General features: G+C 53.2%; 1 protein-coding gene across 1 annotated transcript; it reads left to right on the top strand.

The window, feature by feature from the left end:
• The first annotated feature begins 1,284 nt into the window (after window positions 1-1,284).
• Window positions 1,285-19,838, top strand: MS4A10 (membrane spanning 4-domains A10). Its single transcript, XM_047774293.1, has 9 exons — window positions 1,285-1,384; window positions 7,550-7,690; window positions 8,128-8,221; window positions 10,653-10,844; window positions 11,393-11,708; window positions 12,740-12,796; window positions 14,730-14,858; window positions 16,252-16,362; window positions 18,760-19,838. Exons 1-9 carry the CDS (start codon window positions 1,285-1,287, stop codon window positions 18,880-18,882), a joined length of 1,263 nt encoding a protein of 420 aa, XP_047630249.1. The 3' UTR covers window positions 18,883-19,838.
• Window positions 19,839-20,117: the final 279 nt, after the last annotated feature.

The following is a 20,117-nucleotide window of genomic DNA, read 5'->3' as shown; positions in this document are numbered from 1 at the left end:
GGCTCTTTGCACTTGCTCCTTGAAGTCCTAGGTCTAAGTCAGATCTTGCCTACCCCCATTGTCCCCGGAAACATCTGGAATCCTTACTGACTCAGCCCTGCCCATCCCCCAGGGCTGGGGGACTTGCAGGGGAGGGCCCAGGCCAGCGCCCCCCCACCTCCACCCCAGCACCCCGGGCAGCATCTGCAGGTGCACAGCAGTAGTGGCCCCCTCCCCTGAGAGGCTCCCTCCCTCCCTCCCCCACCCCCAGCTGGAGGAGAAGCCTGCCTCTGAAGGTACCAGGAGCTGGGCTGGGTTTCCAGGCCAAGGAGACACCTCCACCTGGTAGTCAGAGACCCTGGTGGATGGCTTCTTTCATCTTACCACAGAGGGAAATAAACCATGCTTACAACTTGATCTGGTCTCATAGCAATGACTTGGCCCAACTAAGCAGGCATTCATGTCCCCTCTCTACAGCTGAAGACACAGAAGCTTGAAGAGGTTAACTTGGGTGCCCCAAACCACCAAGCTAGTAAGAGACAATGCTAGGATTTGAACGCAGCTCCATTTCAGTCAAAATCCATGCTCTTACCACATGGCTCCCTCCAAACTAAATCCAAGTGCTTTCCACCAACTCCTTCTCCTCCTTCCTCCTGTTTCTTTGTCCCAAAGCACTCCACTTCTTCTTCCGCTAACAAACTCCTGCTCCTCCCTCAAAACCCTATTTGAATGTTGCCCCTTCCCATGAAGTCTTCCCAAAGGAAGGCAGTCAGCTAGGTGGCTAAGTGCCAGTCAGTTACAGAGCTGGGACAAGGGTAGAGCAAGCTAGGCCCCCTTTAAAGAGGCAATCAAGGTCATGCACCTGCAGAGTTGGCCGGGGGAGGGGGGGGGGGCACAATAAGATTTGGTTTCCAAAATCGAGAGAGGGGATTTGAGGACCTAGAGCTGAGAGTTTAAGACTTCATGGTAGAGTTAAGAACAGTTTTCCTGCCACACATAGAGGCGATTAGCACATTTCTGAATTGAGGGGAGATGTTTGGAGAGAGGAGGGAGGGAGAAAAAGGCAGAAGAGAGGGCTCAGCCTCAGGCTGGAATTACCATCCTCTGTGCCTTGCTGACTAAGTCCCTCAGAAATGGGGCCAAAACCACACATCAGTTAGTTGGAATATAAGAGCTAGATGCTTCTTCACATCCCAGGCTGTAAGCAAAGGAGATTGCAAGGCCCCTAGAGATGCCCCATGGCCAGACAGCATGGAGCCGGAATGTGGAGTTGAGATGGCCAAGGGCCATGCCTGGTGACACGACATGGGGCCCCGCACGCCCACATTAAGTATGAAGGAAAACATCAGAAAGCTTCCAGTGTCCCCAGGAGGAAAGCACCAGAGGCGGAGAGGGCTGACGTGCAGTGCGGGTTGTTTGAAATTTTTAAGTAAATAAGAGTGGAGGCAGGGGTTGCCATGAAAGACCACCAAGAAACAGTCATGCTTGTGGACTGGAAGTCATGAGAAGTGACTGAGTTATCCCTAATTGGTAAAATTAGTTTTTCCATCACTGAGAGCAAACGGGAGCTAGAGAAGAAATTGACATGAAGAAACAGAAGAATTCTGAAAACTACAAAATAGTACTGAGCCATTAATGACCATCTAAATGAATGAGGAGCTATGCTCTGTGGATTGGGAAGCACGAATTTTTGTTAAAATGTCATTTACCTCCAAAATTTGTCTATAGATTTAATACAATCCCATTCAGAATTCCAACAGTTTATGGAGGTGGGGAAGGTGGAATCAACACACTAATTCTAAAATTCATATGAAAAGTCAAAGGAACTAAAATGTCTAAGAAAGCCTTAAAGAAAAACAAAGTTGGAGGACTTAAAACTACCAGGTTTCAAAACTTACTATAAAGCAGTAATAACCAAGACAGCATAATCACCAAGACAGCCTAGTTTTAGTGCATAGACAATTAAATCTGTAGAATAGAATTCAGACACACCCATACAGTTCACTTGACTTATAACAAAGACTCCACTGCAATTCAGTGGACAAAAATGTTCTTTTCAATGAATGGTGCTGGAGCAATTGGATTTGGTTAGAAAAAAAAAAAGAAGAACCACAACTACTACATCACACCATATAAAAATTAACTCAAGATGGATCACAGACCTAAATTTCAAAACTAGAACAAGCTTCTTAAAAAAAGAAAGAAAGAAAGAAAAGTGGAGTTCCCATCATAGCACAGTGGAAACAAATCCAACTAGGAACCATGAGTTGCAGGTTTGATCCCTGGCTTTGTTCAGTGGGTTGAGGATCCGGCATTGCCATGAGCTGTGGTGTAGATCTCAAACGAGTCTTGGATCCTGCGTTGCTGTGGCTGTGGCATAGGCCAGCAGATGTAGCTCCGATTAGACCACTAGCCTGGGAACTTCCATATCCCTTAGGTGCAGCCCTAAAAAAAAAAAAAAGAAAAAAGATGAAAAGGCAGAAAAAAAGGGGGGGGGTTCCCGTCGTGGCTCAATGGTTAACAAATCTGACTAGGAACCATGAGATTGTGTGTTCGATCCCTGGCCTTGCTCACTGGGTTAAGGATCTGGCGTTGCTGTGAGCTTTGGTGTAGGTTGCAGACATGGCTCGGAGCCCAGGTTGCTGTGGCTCTGGCGTAGGCCAGGGGCTACAGCTCTGAGTCGACCCCTAGCCTGGGAACCTCCATATGCCGTGGGAGCAGCCCAAGAAATGGCAAAAAGACAAAAAAAAAGGGTGGGTGGGTGGGGGAGTTTCCACTGTGATGCAGTGGATTAGGAATCCAACTGCAGCAGCTTGGGTCACTGTAGAGGCTTGGATTTTATCCCCAGCCCAGCACAGTGGGTTAAAGGATCCAGCATTGCCACAGCTGTGGTATAGGTTGCAGCTGAAGCTCAGATTCAATCCCAGGCCCAGGAACTTCTATATTCTTACACATGCAGCCATAAATGAAAAACAAAACAAACCAACCAACAAAAAAAAACGGAAAATATCTTCAGCTCTTTGGTACTTTGGGATAAGCAAAAGATTTCTCAAGATGGACACGCAAAAAACCTGGGTCCTAGCCCATGGCCAGTTATGTCTTCAGAGCCAGCCAGGGAGAGAGTCTCCTGAGTAAGTCTGGTAGCAAGATACAGTCTCATTTAACAGTGTGGTTACAGAAGTGACATCTCATCATATTTTCAATTGTTTCAGGTGTTGGCAGGGCTGAGTTTCCTGGGGAGACTCTGGAGAAGAATCCACTTCTCGCCTTTTCTAGCTTCTAGGGGCTGCCTCATTCCTTGGCTTCTGATCCCTCCTTCATCTCCAAAGCCAGCAGCCTGGCCCCTTCAAATTTCTCTCTCACTGACTCTGATCCTCCTTCTCTCCTCTTATAAGGACTCTCGTGATTACCCAGGGCTCACCAGGCAAGCCAGGACAATCTCCCCGTCTCAAGACTCGACTTAATCACATCTGCAAAGTCCTTTTAGTGTGGATGGTGGCATAGTCACAGGTTCCAGGGGTTGGGACGAGGACATCTCTGGGGGTCGTTTTTCTGCCACCCAGAGCCTCCCAGCTCCTCCCAGTGTCTTCTTCCGTCCTGGACCCCAGCGCATGTCCTGGTGCCTGGCCAGTTGTAAGTGCTCATTAAAGCCTTTATGAAGGAGTGGGACAGTTAAGGAACACAGTTCCGAGGTGGTTTGTGTTATGCGTGTTGTACATTGTCTGTAACTAAAAGTGATGCAGTAGGAACCTCTAACCCAGTAAAAAAAAAAAAAAAACCACAGGCTCTGAAAAAATTTCACCCCATGAACTACTAAGGTCATGGGTGATGAGCAGGTGCAATGTAGATAATGGCAGGTGAGCCCCACGTTACAGGAGGTCCCAGGGTGTGTGCCCCAGAGACTGTGTGGGGCAGGAGATGGCTTTAGGGGCAATGGACCTTCCAGAGTCTGTCCAGTTCAGCAGACCTGAGGGAAGGTGAGTGACAGGTGAGTGGCAGTTAAGTGAGTGTGGGGGGTTGCTCCCTAACTGGTTGTGTGTCTGATGCAGAGGGTACATGACAGTGGAGCCTGACTGACCCCCGAGAGTGAGCAGTGATTATCTGGCACCTGATCCTCACCAGGCATCACTTAAAAAATTTGACACAGAGTTCCCATTGTGGCTCAGTGGCAACGAACCTGACTAGTATCCATGAGGACGCAGGTTCGATCGCTGGCCTCACTCGGTGGGCTAAGGATCTGGTGTTGCCATGAGCTGTGGTGTAGGTGGCAGACATGGCTCAGATCTGGCATTGCTCTGGCTGAGGCATAGGCCAGCAGCTACAGCTCCAATTTGACCCCTAGCCTGGGAACGTCCATATACCACAGCTATGGCCCTAAAAAAAAAAAAAAAAAAAAAAAAAAAAATCAACAGACTCTCACTCACTTAACCCTGTAGTAACTGCATAAGGTATTATTATACCCATCTTTCAGAGGGGAAAACTGAGGCCCAGAGAAGTTAAATAACTCACCCTAGGTCTCGCCCCTATGATGTCGTCGAATCAAGTTTGAACTCAGGCAGCCTGGGCCCACAGTCAGCTCTGAGGCTGGTGGGTGGTGGCTCGTGTGGTGATCCAGGGTGGCCACTGGGTTCTGCATCACAGCCCCCAGCCCCCCAGTGCCCCCAGCCATAACAACACAGAGAGAGAAGCCAGAGGGAAAAGGAAGAGCCCCGGATTGGAGCTTAGGTCAGAGCCTACCCATCCCTCCTCCACCGGGGTTGAGGGCGTGCTCACCTCCCAGAGCTCAGGCACCAAGGTCTGGGCAGCTAGGGGACAGGGAGCCAGGCAGAGTGACACACGTCCCTGGATCAGCCCCAGGCAGCTCTTGGGCCACGCCTAGATCTGAGCAAATCAAAGTTCACAAGACACTGATGAGACAGAGAAATCTGAACCCTGAGTAGATATTTGCTATCTAGGAAACGGCAAAAACTGGGAGATTAAGAGTTTTTCTGACTCCTGACTTCTTTGCTCCACAAGTATATTATCTTCTCCAACATGGAGCTCTGGGGGCTGCAGGGCTTTTGTGGCCCCAAACAAGCCTCATGGAGAACAAGGACTTCACTCTTTTTTTATTTTTTCATTTGTGACATGTGTTCATAAAGAGTCCTTATCGGAGTTCCTTGGTGGCTCAGCGGGTTAAGGATCTGGCATTGTCACTGCTGTGGCTCTGATCCCAGCTGTGGCCCAGGTTCAATCCCTGCCCCAGGCACTTTCCAATTAAAAAGTCCTCATCTTTTATTTGTTTGTTTAATTGGTCTTTTTTTTTTTTTCCTTTGGCGTTTTAGGGCCACAACTGAGGCATGTGGAAATTCCCAGGCTAGGGGTCGAGTCAAAGCTGCAGCCACCAGCCTACATCAGAGCCACAGCAACACCAGATCTGAGCCATGTCTGTGATCTACAACACAGCTCATGGCAACACCAGACCCTTAACCCACTGAGTAAGGCCAGGGATCGAACCCACATCCTCATGGATACTAGTTGGGTTAGTAACCTGCTAAGGCACAGTGGGAGCTCCAAGAGCCCTTATCTTTTAAAGATAATACTAAAATGTCTACAAATAAAACAATAGGATGTCCAAGCTTTGCTTCCTGGTGGGAAGAAGGGGTAAGAATAGATAAACAAGACAGTCCAAGAGTTGACAACAGTCTTTGGGGGACACATGGGGGTCCCAGACAGTTGACGGGGCCATTCTCTCTATTTTGTGATATATTGAATTTTCCAAAATTAAAAAGTATTTTATTTTATTTTATGGTTTTTTTTAATGTTATTTTATTTAATTTTTAGGACCATACCTGCAGCATGTGGAAGTTCCCAGGCTAGGGGTGGAATGGGGGCTACCGTTGTCAGCCTGCACCACAGCCACAGCAATGCCAGATCTGAGCCCCATCTGTGACCTACAGCACAGCTGCAGCAACACTTGATCCTTAACCCACTGAGCAAGGCCAGGGATCCAAACCACATCCTCACCGACACTACGTTGGGTTCTTAACCCACTAGGCCACAGCAGGAACTCCCTAAAAAGTCTTTCAAAGACTCACCTCTGCCTCTGTGAAGAAGGCAGTCATCTTCACCCCGCCTGTCCTGCATGATTGTCAACATTTTACCCTCTGAAGAAAAACTGCAACCATAAGGAGACACAAGGGGAAGGTGCTGAGAGGTTACCTGGCAGAGGTGGGGGGTGGGGAAGGCCGGGGCTGGGGGATGGGAGAGACGTGGACAGCTTATGTGCCGCTGGGGCAGGAAGCAGGAGGTGGGGTCAGGAGGGAAAATATCCAAAGTCTAATGTTGTAAAGATGTTCTGATCTTCTGAGCCTGCTTCCCTGGGACGGAGGCGGATCCAGAGGGCACATCACAGCTGGACGCTCAGAACAGAGGTCCCAGGGCCAGGTGAGTGGTCCCCATGGCAGAAATAAGGAGGGAGTATCTTCCAGCAGGTTATCTAGAAGCAGAGCCTGAGGCAAGGATTTTGCGCAACTGACTTAGGAGGGACCCCTTTCAGGAGAAGACCAGGGAAGCAACAGGGCAAAGGAAAGAAAGCCAAGGACAGAGGTGGCTTCAGTCGCCCACTCGCTTGAGCCGGATCCCACTGGCAAGGGATTCAGAAGCACAGGTTTAGTCCCACCCATGAAGGCAAGGAGGTCAGCCGTTTGTACCCTCATGCCAACCATTCATGGGCTACAGGCGTGGGGCGAGGGAGTGTCATTTAAACATTGAATTTAAAGGGAGCATCTGTGAGCCCTTAGCAGCCAACAATTATGGCAGCTGGAAATGGGCACCCTCGCCCCCAGGAAAGAGGATCTAGGAGGTGGGGGGCACCAGCAATATCTACCCCAGGGAGGAATTTACTTCCTAGAGCTCTGATCTGCTGCCAGTCACTGACCCCTGGAACTGGGAGGGGCTTTGGCCATTTCTACTCAATCCCAGAAACACACACAGAGACAATTTTGAGGACACAGAGCCCCAGAGAGAGGAAGGGAAAGCACTACTCAGGACCAGGCTGGAATCCAGGCATCCTGACTCCATCCCAGAGCAGAGGCCTCCATTTCCCGCAGGGCCCCTAGCTCCTGGAAGGTGACCTCTGCATCTGGACTTGGTCCTAACGCCCTAGGGGGAGGCTGGCTTTGGTACCTTCATGGTAGCTCTTTTCTAACTAGCATCTAATGAACTCTGATCCTCTATGAATGGTCCCTGGCCCCCCACCAGCCCTTCTATTACTTGGTACCTCTTAAATCTGCCTTTCTCTGCTTGATATGCACATGCGTGCATGTGGGCGTGCACGCACACACACACACACACACACACACACACCCTCAGAAGCTCACCCTGTCCTCTAGGTCTCCATGGTACAGTACGGTCTGCTTAGGGTCACAGGTTTTCTGCACCTGCTCGCCCGTAAATTCCCACGGACAATCTTACGGCTGCCTGGGTCGCTGTGATGGTGAGCTCAGGACTCCATAGCAAGCCCAGACTGTTAGTTCAGTGCCAACAGTGCTCTTCTGCCCTTTCCACACCCCGCCCCACCTTTCCCCAGAGCCCAGGGCTCTCACACCCTCTCCCTCCGTGACCACCCCTTCCAATGAGGAGATCAGGACGTGTCAGGTCTTAACAGAGAACCAGACAGGACAAAATGGAGCTAGTGGCAGCCTTCCAGGCATGCGGCAGGCTGGAGGTGGTACTGGCCAATGTTTAGTGAGTACTTGCTCTGTGCCAGGCCTTGCACACTGCAGACATAATCCCATTTTATCCTCACAACTCTGGCCCCATTCCGCACTCCTTACGTGACAGGTAAGGAGACTAAGGTGCTGACATGGAATCAGCCTGCCCACGATCAAAGCTCACGGGAACAGAGCCAGGATCTGGCCCAGGCTTGTCCACTTCTGGTGCTGGGGATCTGGTCCACTCTGCACAGGAGGGTCCTGCCCCCTCTGTCCCCACCTGCCCTGCCCTCCAGGAGCCAAAGGAGCAAAGGGTGTATGTTCTGGTTCCCTGGGGGTGGCAGGCTGGCTGGGCTCATGAGTCCTGAGCTGACTGAGGGGACTAGGGAGGGGTCAAGGCTAAAAATATTTCTTCCACGACTCACAACAGTCTCCTGCTCCCTCCCCTCATCAGCTGCCTCCACGTCCAAGCAGCCCTGCCATGGGCTCCGGGAGTGTCGCGGGCAGGACGACTGGGCAACAGGGTGCAATCTGCCCAAGGATCCAAGGTCCAAGCCCTTCCCAGAGAGCAGGAACGTGGCTTCCAAACAGGGGAATTTTCCCTGCTGGTTATCTGAGTCTGTCCTCTGAGCCTCTGTCCCCTCTTGCTGTATAAAGTTCCTCTGTCCCGTGAGAGCGTTATCAAGAGTTGGAATTGACCCTGGAGGCCATAGTCCAATCCCCACCCCCACCGCGGAGATGCACATAAGAAAACTAAAAGGAGGGCAAAGAAGGTCAGGAAAAGATCACAATTTAAAGTCTATAAGTTTAAGGCCACTTTGCCCAGAAACATTCCCCACCGAGCACCAAGTGAGTAGAGTCATTGGACTATGAGGGAAACAATTTCCATGGCCAATTAAGTTTAGGAAATGCCCTTAATATTAAAATAGGAAAAATAAATAAATAAACAAACAAACAAAATAGAGTGTTCCACTATAGGAATTCTCAGAATCTTCCATATGCTCATAAGGGGGGGGGGGGGGAGAAGATATCCAGGTTTCTCAAACTTATTTGATGTTGGAACCCTTCAGCTACTGATCTGTCAGGACCAGTGTTCCATGGAACATGCTTTGAGAAAGGTTACTCTGACGTCTTGACTCCAACTCCTGAATGGATATTTGATTCACTCTCAGTGCCGTGACTCTGGAGGTAGAGGCACACATGCAGTGACCAGGCACTTACTATCTCCCTGGACAACTTGTTCCATCCCAAGATGCCTCTGCCAAGAAGTCTTCCTCTGTGCTTCCCAGTAGGATCCAGGCTCAAGTCCAGGTTCATGGGAAAACCCGGTTATAGCCAGTGGCTGCTTGGTCCTGGCCTCTGCTACCCACACTTATCTCAGTCCAGCCAGCTATGTCCCAAGAGCTGGGAATTGAGAGAGGCATGGATTCCCACTCCGAGCTAGGTCAGATCCTGGAAAAAAGACTCGTGCAGACTCTTGTGTCTCTGAGTTCTGCTTCTGGATCCCAGGAAGGAGGGAGGCCCAGCCTCCCCAAGCATCCTCACTACATCAGGGGCTGTCTGCTGCCCCAGGTTGGCGGAGATTTTAATCACACATCCCAGCAGCCTGGGCACAGAGCTCTGGGGTCAGACCAAGCATGGTTCCCATCCCAGGTACTTCCTTGCTGTGTGATTTTGGCCAAGGCCCTTGACCTCTCTGAGCCTCTGTTTCCTCTTCTATGGAATAGAGCCAACTTCCTGGGGATCGAGGGAGATCAGCATGCAAAAATACCTCCACACACAGTGCCTACACAGAGCTGGTCCTCACCAACCCTGAGGCCCCATCAGGACCTTTGGCTCTGAAGGGCTCACTGTCCAGGATTCAGTCACCCGGGCTGCTTGTCCCCCCCAGCCTCCCAGGGCTCTTTCCCTCTCCCCCGATCCCTACCTCTGTGGCAGGAAAACTGCATAATGTGGGTGCTCAAACAGGACCTCCTGAATTTGTAGTCAAATGAAAATCAAGGGGAATGTGGCTCCCTTTTCTTTTCACTAGAAAGAGTGAAACAGCCTAATCCCTTTAAAGGATTTGCTCATTAGCCTGGTCCTCATGGAGACAATTCCCACCAGCTCCCCTATAAACCCCTATAACCCCCTCCCAGGCCACCCCTAAGCCCTGATATGCCCCACAGCCCATCAACATAGGATGCAATGACCCGGCCCCTTAGCAAGTGAATCTTGCAGCCTCCTGCAGTGTTTTCTCCCAACCCCTTTTTCATGCCCATTAAAACATCCAGAATATTCCTTTTCCATTGGGGCAACAGTGCCTGAAGGCTTGAAGCCCACCAGCTCTGGAATCAATCTGCTGGGCTTTGAGTCCCGGCCCAGTCATTTACTGGCTGTGTGACCTTGGGCAAGTGCCTCAACCTCTCTGAGTCTCACCTGCAAAATAGGAACAAGAAACAGTAGTTACCCCATAGGGTTGGGATGAGGATAAAATCAGGTTGGGCATGGCAAAGCTCATCCCCGTGCCTAGAACAGAGAAAGCAGGTGTAAATGTTGACTTGCTGTCACCGTTAATATTGGTTTTCTGGCCCCAGCTGGTAGGACAATTGATTCCCACCTGCCTTCCCATCTTGGGCCAGTAGATGACGACTGGTTACAAAGTTTCCCCCACCTGCCCCGACCTTCTAATCTGCAGGCTCTCATCAAACAGCAGTTTGGGTGTGGTCTGTCTTGCCTTGGTTGAGAAGTTAGTCTGGTCCTTGTTTTCCTGCCCCAGAAGGAACTGCGTCCCTGCAGCCCCATGGAGGCTCTGAGTCAGCTTCTCCCCATCCCCAGCTCATTACAGGTCAGATCAAGGTCAGGGGCTGCTGTGCAGGGCAGCCCCAGTTCTGGAAGGCCCTGGCCCAGAAGCCAAAGCTGACAGGCACTGAGTCTCACCCGGGCATGAGACCAAGAAATGACACCAGTTCTAACCCGGGCTTTCTCCTTGGCCGGCAGCCAGGGTCCTTGGCCTGAGTCATGGCAACAGAAGCCAATCGAGCAGCCACAGTTACCCCCAGGTCTGGAGCTGGAGGGCTCCCTCCGTGGCAGGGCCTCAGCCACCCCCAGCCTGGCCAGACAGATCAACCCCAGAAAGTCCCGCCCCAGGAGAAGCCCAGGAGGAGGAGCCGCCGTCTCAAGGAGCTGGGGGTGAGTGTCCATCTCCTGGGGCCCTGGGGTGGAAGGAGGGGAAGGGAGCAGAGGGGGCTCATGGGAGGAGGGGTGTGGGGAGCCCTGAGGATGGAGGGGGATGAGAAAGCCTCCAGCTGCCCTGCTTAAAACGCTTTCCAGGGAGTCCTCCTTGTGGTGCAGTGGAAACGAACCCAACTAGTTTCCATGAGGATGCGGGTTCCACCCCTGGCCTCGCTCAGTGGGTCGGGGACCCAGCATTGCCATGAGCTGTGTTGTATGTTGCAGACGCAGCTCAGATCTGGCGTGGCTGTGGCTGTGGCTGCAGTGTAGGCCAGCAGCTGTAGCTCTCATTTGACCTCCAGCCCGGGAACTTCCACGTGCCCTATGTGCAGCCCTAAAAATTAAAAAAAAAAAAAAAAAAATGGCTTCAACAAAATTTAAGAAGCCACTGAGGGCTGGGAGAAGCTGTCTACACCGACACCAACACTGGCTCAGTGTGGGCTCACGGGGAGTCCTCAGCAGAAGTTTCCTCCCCTTCCCTTCTTTTCCCCACCCCCCCCCACCAGCCTCTGCCACTACCCGCGGAGGCACTGGCATGGCCACGGGTGGTTATGTGATTGCCACCTGCCTTCCGAGGAGTGGTCATTCCTTGCAGACCTATCAGGAACCTTAGAAGGTGGAACGTGGGCTGCTGTTCAGCCAGCTGGTCCAGAATCCCAACGACCTCCTTTAGGGCCAGTCACCTGCCCCTCTCCTGCCCAGGCCTGCCACGTTGTCGTCGCTCTGCTGTACGTGTTCCTTGGGGGTTACCTGACCGCCATCGTCCAGAGCCTTCACCTGGTGGTGCTGAAGTCTTGGTACCCGTTCTGGGGGGCTGCTTCTGTGAGTAGAGGCCAAAACATTGGCCCAGTGGGGGTAGGGAGAGCTGGCGACCCTAGGAACCGGATGCAGGCTGGGGCAGAAGGAGCCAGTAGGAGGACAGCAGCCTCAGCGCCTTTCTCAGTCCTCCCAGCTCTGCCTCTGCTCTCTTGGTCACACTGGAAGTAGTGCCGTCTCCTAATTCACACGGGGGCCCAGCAGAGAGGAGGGTGAACATGAGCTGGGGAGCCACCTGCAGCTTCTTCAGGCTTCTGGGCAGCCAGGCACCTCCGGATCCAGCCACCCATCCCTGGCGCCCAAAGTCTCTGTCAGGGTCCAGCTGCAGGGCACAAGGATGTAAGGCCCAGCTCCGGTCCTCCCAAGGCCATCAGCCAGGGCAGGCGATGAGAGAAGGGCAGGGAGCCCCTTCCTGGAGGCCCTCCAGGGTATCCTCCCCACCCCCCACCCCCCCGTCCTGGCGGGGTCCCACTCACACACCAAATCCCAGCTCCTCAGCACCCCTCAGGCAGGTGTCTCAACTCTTCCTGCTGTCACTTCAGTCCTCTTTCCCCTCTGCACCTCGCCCCCCAGAGCTTTCAGTGCATAGGGAAGGGAACCATCTCTGCATCGCCTCAACTGGTGCATAGCAGGCGCTCAGTGCACATGTGACAGAATAATTGCAGAAAAACACCAGAGACCCCAGAACCAAGAGTGAATATCCTCCAAACGATAGGATCCAGGAAAGGAGCATGGGTCGGTGCAAAGGGGGCAGTGCAGCTGATCCCCACGGGAGGGTCTGGGCTGGTAAAAGGGGGAAGCAAGGGGACCAGGAGGGCATTCTTGAGCCCAGGAGGGAAGGCCCGTGCACACAGGGAAGACCAGCCTGGCTGGAGCGTGATCTGTGGGCAGGGTGAGCTCCCTTTGTTGGAGGAATGGTGTTCTCTGCCCCACCAGCCACCAGAGACTGATTTTCTAAGAGAATAGCAGGAAGAGAATGTGTGAGTTTCAAGGAACCCCAGCTTCTCTCTTATGACTGTTTCAAATCTGGTCCACAGTTTCTCATTTCAGGGATCTTGGCGATAACAATGGAGACATTTCAGAAAAATTACCTGGTAAGTCACAGCGTTGAGAGTGTTCCCTTCCATCCCAAGCCTGGGGTGACTTTTCAACGGGCATCGTTTGGAGGGGGGGACTCAAGAGGCATCTCTCCAGGATTTGCTAGACCTGGGCACCAGCCTCTGGGACAGCAGAGGGCGTCTGGGCTGAATGGTCCCCCTTCCTGGAGGTCTGACCTCACACCCTGACTCCCGCCTTTCTCTCCACCTGCTGCCCTCTCCCCACCCCGGTTCTGGCCTAGAGGCAGGCGTCATCCAGCATGTTGATGGTAGCCTTGGAGATTGTTCTGCCAGCCCTACCTTGGCCCCCCTGGGCCCCGCCATCGTCCTCCCTACCCCACCCCACCCAAGGCTTGCCTCCAACATCAGCAAGTCTACCTGCCTGCAGGCTGGACCGCAGCTGGGTTTCCATATACGTCTCACCTCTAAGCGCCAGCTGGACACAAGTGGTCCCCCCTGTGCTCTGTGCTGTCTTGTGCCCAGGCACCTTGCCTCTCCCCACTGCACATGTTCTCCTGGCTTTGACTTCCTCCTGATCATTCTTCAAGGCGCACTTTACATGCTTCCTCCTCCAGGCAGTCTTCCCTGACCCGCCCTGGCTGGCTCCTGTGTCCCCACAGCTCCTAGGACTTCTCTGTCTCCTTTCTCTCTCAGGCGCTAAGCTTGGGCAGCAACTGCCTGAGCATCTTTCTAGCCCGAGGCAGCCCAGGGAGGCACAGAGTGGGCACCCACATGAGCCCGAGTGGATGGAGGTGGATGGGGGCGGGAAGGACCATCCCATCCACCCTGTGTCATGGCCTCAGCACCCCCTCCACCCCCAAGCCCTGGCTGGGTCCACATTCATGCCTCCCATTGCTGATGAACGGGGATGGCCTGTCTCTTCTGTGAATTCACAGGATCTGATGGAAAAAAGGGAAGACTCGCCATCCAGCTTCTCCACTTCCCACCACCTCCCTCTCCCCGAGGGGCAGGGCAGCCCAGGCATGTCCCTTGCTCCTCCCTGGCTTATGCTCTGGCTCTCCCCACCGCCCTCTGTCCTCAGGAGCAGTCTTCGCTGGGGCTGAGGGCGTGGAGTATGGGGCAGGGTGTGGTGCATCCGAGCTCGTTCAGCCAGGACGTGTGCAAAACTCATCTCGGTCAAGCGCCAAGGTCGGCTCACATTCGTGCCTCCCAGACCGGGCTGGACTGGCTGCCCCCTGCCTTCTTGGGGTGAAGCCATCAAAAGCATGTTGTGCCACTTACCCAGCAGAGGCAGGGACGCTTGGCAGAAACCTGGCCATTCCTCCTGGGCTGGGCCCCTTCCAGACCCATAAGCCTACCCCTTCCTACACCTGAGCGCAGGGAGCCTCTCGTTGCAGAGAAATCCACTCTAGCATGAGGGGTTGGGGTGCCTTATGTTTATACCCTTTCCCCGTTATAGGGGTTTGCACTTGGCAAGAATCCCATGGAATAAGGCGAGACCCAAGACAATGACGAATGAGGCATTTCCGGGGCCATGGTGGGTGGGGAAGGGGGTGACCTGAGTGAGTGAAGATAGGGCATCTTCGGGGCTCATCCCACCTGGGTCAGGGGGGCCATTTGGGTGTCGAGACTCTGATCAGTTAGCATATCTGCTGCCAGGATGACTGGGAACAGCTTGGAGAGAAAGACGGCAGGGCAGGGGGTGGGGGCATCTTCCTTATTGCAAAGCCTGTGGATCCAGAGGTGGTCCTTGCATTCTCTGGGTCCCATCCCATAGAAAGTGAGGGCCAGTTGGGGGCTCCTCGTGGTCAGCCAGCTCAGAAAGCTGTGTGTGGGTGAACCTCTGGCCCAGAGACAGGCAGCATTTTCCTGAGGTCACAAAGTGAGCTACTGGCTGGCCTGCGTGGAGGACCGAGGACTCATCTCTGACCTTTGGACTCCGGTTGTCACTTTTTTTTTTTGCTTATAGGCGGCGTGCCTGACAGCAAATGCCATCAGCTTCTTCTGTGTGCTCTGTGGCCTCTTTGTCATCGCCAAGGATCTCTTTCTGGAGAGCCCATTTGACTTCCCTGTCTGGAAACCATACCCCAACGACACAGTGAGTGCCCAGGCCCCAGGGGTCCTCTGACTCCTGAGAGGGCGCTGCCTTGACCTTGGCCAAGAGGAAGCTTCCAGCTCTCAGAAACTCTCTTCTGGAGCCCAGCACAGGCGGTGGGGCCCTTGGTGGATCTGTTCCCAGCCCATCCCCCCAACCAGATGCAGGTACAGGGGGGATCCCAGCCTTCTCGCTGGTGAGCATCAGGGAGCCAGACAGGGCTTTAATAGTTGATGAAACTGAGCTCAGGATGGGGGTGCCTGACCGCAGTTGAACAGCGAGTTGGCAGCAAATTCAGGACCATGATCTAGGGTTGCTGTTTCCCTGTTCAAGACTTTTGAAACACCATAGCCCCAGGGACCCCATGATCATGAGTCTCACAACAGCCTTGCAGAGTTGGCTGAGTCCACTTGGTTACCCTCAGTTTACGGGAGTGAACCTTGACGTCCAGAGAGGCTAATGTAGTGGACCAAGGCCGCACGGCAAGGCAGGGGGTCAGTGAGGACACAGCAGGGTCTACAACTTCAAGCCTGCTGCTCTTTTCACTGCCACTGTCTGGGAAGCAGAAGATGGACCAGCCGTTCCACATGGGTGATGTCAGGGCCAGGTTCCAGGGGTTCTGCCCATGGTGGTTCCCTATTCCTTATCACCCTCCACATGCACACGCAGGTGTGAGCACACACGCGTGCACGCACACACACACACGTATACACACACACTGCCCACTGAATGCCTGTGGTCCCGGGAGGCATCCCAGCTGCATGGTAGCCTCAGCCCCTCATCCACTCCCCAGCAATGAGAGATGCTTCCATCTTCAAGCCTCAGTATCTAAAGGGGGTGGGTGAGGAGTTCCCATCATGGCGCAGCAGAATGAATCCAACTAGTATCCATGAGGATGAGGGTTCGATCCCTGGCCTTGCTCAGTAGGTTGGGGATCCGGCATTGCCATGAGCTGTGGTGTAGGTTGCAGACTTGGCTTGGATCTGGCGTTGCTGTGGCTCTGGCATAAGCCAGCAGCAGTAGCTCCAATTAGACCCTTAGCCTGGGAACCTCCATATGCTGCGGGTGCAGCCCTAAAAAAGTGAAAAATAAAAATAAAAATAAAGGGGGTGGGTGAGTCCTACCACCTGCCATTCTACCAGGGAACCACATAATTCTCCAGTCCTCAAACACTACGCACCAAGGACCCATGGGTGCCAAGTGCTGGGCGTGGACCAGTGACTGAGACAGACCCCATCCCAGCCCCCAGGAGCCCCACCCTGCCTCCCCGGGCACATCTGGAAGAGTGGATGTCCCACTGTCCTTGCTGGAGGGTCTGACGCCTGCCCATGCCCATGGGATGGACGCAGATGCCAGGGAGGCTTCACCTGCCTCTCCTCCCCTCTCTCCCTCCCAGGTCCACATCCAGAGGCTGGTGCTGGCCCTGCTCTGCATCACCTGCCTGGAGGTCTTCCTGCCGGGGCTCATGGCCATCCTGGCCTATAGGGATACCCGCCTGGCTGCAGAGGTGAGGGCCTTCGGGAGATGGGAAGCAAGGCTACAGAGGGCTGGGGAAGGGGAGCATCAGGCAGAGGGAGTGTAGCCAGGCATTTACTAAGTGGGACCACAAACAGAGGCCACCCACAGTCTGGTAGAGGAGAGAAGCATGGGAGGAGGGACAGTGCCAATTCGAAGTGAAAAATGTGGGGCCATTGAAGAGGACAAGGCCATGGACACTCCAAACAATGGGTTGCTATGTTCTGCCCACCCCCTGTGATCTCTTGGGGGAGATCCATGGAAGTTGGCAGGATCCAGACCCAGACCACAGGTATGACAGGACAGTGGGGAGTTCCCATTGTGTCTCAGCAGTAATGAACCCAGCTAGTATCCATGAGGATGAGGGTTCAATCCCTAGCTAGGCTCGTCTGGATCTGGCACTGCTGTGGCTGTGATTTGATTCGACCCCTAGTCTGGGAACCTCCATATGCCAAGGGTGTGTTCCCCCCAAAAAAGCCCAAAAAAACACCCCCCCCAAAAAAAGATGGGAGAAGGACCAGCAGGTGCAATGGCTGAGAAACAGGCCAGGAAAGGCTGTCAGTTGCAGCATGTGGTGAGGTGTGGCTGTGATGAGAGCCAGTGGGGCCGGGATCACAGGGACTGAGCACCTCAGGGGTACCAGGCAGGTACTTTAGAGAAGCATGACTTCTCATCTTCCCAACCACCCTCCGAGGTAGGTACTGACTCCCCCATTCCATAAATAATTAAACCGAGACCTAGAGAGGTCACATCAGTTTCAAAGATCAAACAGCCATAAGGACATCCAGGGCTCAGCCCGAGGTGTGTCTCGCCCACACTTTTGTGAACTTAGGGGATGGCAGAACAGCAGGCTGTGGCCAGATAGGTTTGGAAATCAAAGACAAGTCTCTCTCCAATCACAAAGGGATTTCCCAGGCTCATTTTTTTTTTAAAGGAAAAAAAATTCATACTATAATCTTAACTTTAGGACACTATTTTAAGACATGTTCTAAATTCCCTATAATTTGGCAGCTTTAGCACTGCAATTGTTTTCATAGGACATCCAGCCACTGAATTTTCACATAACGCTGATATGACTTTAGGCTTGAGTTTTATCTAACACCAAGCAAATAAGTTGTCCTAGTCACTGCCTGTCTGGCAAGAAGTCTTACTAAGTTGTCAGAGAGCTGGAAGGGCCCTTGAGTCGCTGACACCCACTCCGCTTTTTAAAAATAATAGCACAATGAATTCTATTATATTTATAGTTGCACAACCATCATCACAACCTAATTTTAGAACATTTCCATCCCAAACCCCCAGTCCACGCCACTTTTAAGGACAGGGAACCTTAAAATTGTTCATCCTGGCGACAGGAATTTACCAAGTGCAGGGCACTGTGCTGAGTGCTGCAGGCGGCTGTATCAGTCTCCCATTGCTGCTGTAACAAAGGAGCATAACATCAAATGACACAAATGCATTATCTGACATTTCCGAGGTCAGCGTTTGCAGCAGGTCTCACTGGGCTAAAATCAAACTGTGTGGGCCAGGCTGCCTTCCTTTCTGGAGGGTCTGGTGGAGAGTCTGTCTCCTCGCCTTTCCCAGCTTCTAGAGGTCACCCACGTTCCCTTCCTCCCTCGTCAAAGCCAGCAGCCCAGCATCCTCTGATATCTCCCTCCTGTCTCCCTCTTATTCTGTGGAGGACCCCTGGGACAATGTTGTCCCACCCAGAGAATCCAAAACACTCTCCCCTTCCCAACCTTCACCTGATTGGCAACCTTCATTCCCTTTTGCTGTGTAATCTAACATGGTCACAGGTTCAAGGGTGAGGACACAGACACCTCCTTGAACCTCACGACCACCCAGAGAGGCAGGTTCAGCTTTCCCATTTCTAAGAGGAAGAATGAGGCTCAGAAGGGTTAAGTGACTCCCCATGGCGACAGAACAGTAAGTGGATGAAAGCCCAAGGCCTCTGAGCCCCCTGCATCTGGGAACTGTGGCCAAGGACAAGCCCTGCAGCTTCCTGTCACACTCAAGGACAAAGACTCTGCAGGATTAGACCTGCCCCTAGAATGCATTCTAGCCTCAAGGGACCTTGATGTATCAGCTGGCCCAGCCCTGGGGGAAGGGGACGGGGTGAGTGGTGTGGGGGGTTCAGTAGCATATGGGTCGGGGGCCTGGCATGAGGGCCAGGTCCACTGCCTCCCTGCCCCTTCCCCAGCCTCTCCCTGGATCAGGGAGGGGGAGGGAGTCACACACTGGCCTCCTGGAAGTCCCTCCATCTCTCGAGCCTCAGTTCCCCCACCTTCATGGGGACTCAACACTCCAACAAGTGAGCCGCTGGGAAGGGCTTTGTCAACCACCACTCTCTCCGTGTATGTGAGCAGCAGGGATGGTGGCTCTTCTTTTGCAGAAGGATGACCTGTCCCTTGGCCCTGACATGCTATTGGAGCTCAGGGCGTCTCCGATGACACCTCCACCATCCTATGACGATGTGACTAAAGGCAACGGGTGGCAGGAGCAGAAGCAGATGTGAAGAGGCACTGGCTCCACGCACCATCAGAATTCACCCACTGGTCCCTTGACCCGGACAGATTAAGGACCAATTCCAAGGGGCGGTTACCAGAAGGGGGCAAACAGTACCATGGCTAAAAACGTCTGCCCATGCTGGTGGCCAGGGAGGGGAAGTCCCCATTCTGTCTGGCATGGGAGGGACCTCCAGGTCCCCACACCCCATTACATCCCAGCTAGACCAGAACACAACTGGGTCCTGCCCACCCACCCAGGCAGCCACGGGAACAGACCCCTGGGTCCGCAGCCCCCTCCCCGGCCCTCCTTGTCTGCTTCCCCCAGTCCCTGGTGGGCACATAGACATCCTGTCCACGTGGGGCTGTGCCTGAAGACAGAGAAGGGTCCTCAGAGCCCAGATGGGCACCATTTTCCCTAGACTCAACCTACCAAGGGGTCTCTACAAACACTTGTGTTTGAATCCCTGGATTCGGGGTGGAGACAGCAGAGGCGATCAGACAGAAACTATGACCAGTTCTTCCTCCCAACCCATCAGCATGTCTCCCCACCCCCACCCCGGGGCCTCAGTGTCTCCATCTGTACAGGGAAGGGGCGGGTGGAAGATGTGACCAGGACCTACCTGCTGGGAAGTTCTGAGATCAGAGTCAGGTTCACTCAAGGTTATCAATGAAGCATCAGCGTCAGAATTCCACACCTCCTTGTGCTGAGCGAGTAGTGGGGAGAGAGACCTACCTTCCTCATTTCCCAAATGTTCAGTCATCCAAGGGCAGACCTTACAAATTTGGTCTATTTGTGGACTGTGCTGTATTCCCTTTATGTTCCCTTAAATTGCCTTTTTTTCTCATGCACTATTATGTGAGGGGTAATTTGCATCAGCAACAAACAGGAAGTCAGTACCTATCCATACAAAGAAGCCAACCACAAAAATCATGTAAACACGGTAAAAATAAAACAAAAGCAACTTGTCGCCTCACCTCCGTGAAATCACCTGCTCCTCTTTGCCTCTTGCTCACTCTGCGCCAGCCGCCCTGGCTACTTGGAGGTTCTGCAGACACCCTGGGCACACCCCTGTCTCTGAGCCGTCCCCTTGCCTTTCCTCTGCCTGAACTCTCCGCCTTTGGGAATGTGCAGTGCTCCCTCTGAATCTTTACCGGGCTACTGACTCCAGGCCAAAACTGATGTCATTTCATCCTTCCATCAGTCTGGGATATAGGCTCTATCACCATTCCCATCTCATGCAGG

The sequence above is a fragment of the Phacochoerus africanus genome, chromosome 4 (genome assembly GCF_016906955.1).
Source record: "Phacochoerus africanus isolate WHEZ1 chromosome 4, ROS_Pafr_v1, whole genome shotgun sequence".
In the NCBI taxonomy this organism is placed as follows: Eukaryota; Metazoa; Chordata; class Mammalia; order Artiodactyla; family Suidae; genus Phacochoerus; species Phacochoerus africanus.
Note: the sequence above shows the minus strand (reverse complement) of the source record. Positions and strands in the feature narration are given on the sequence as shown.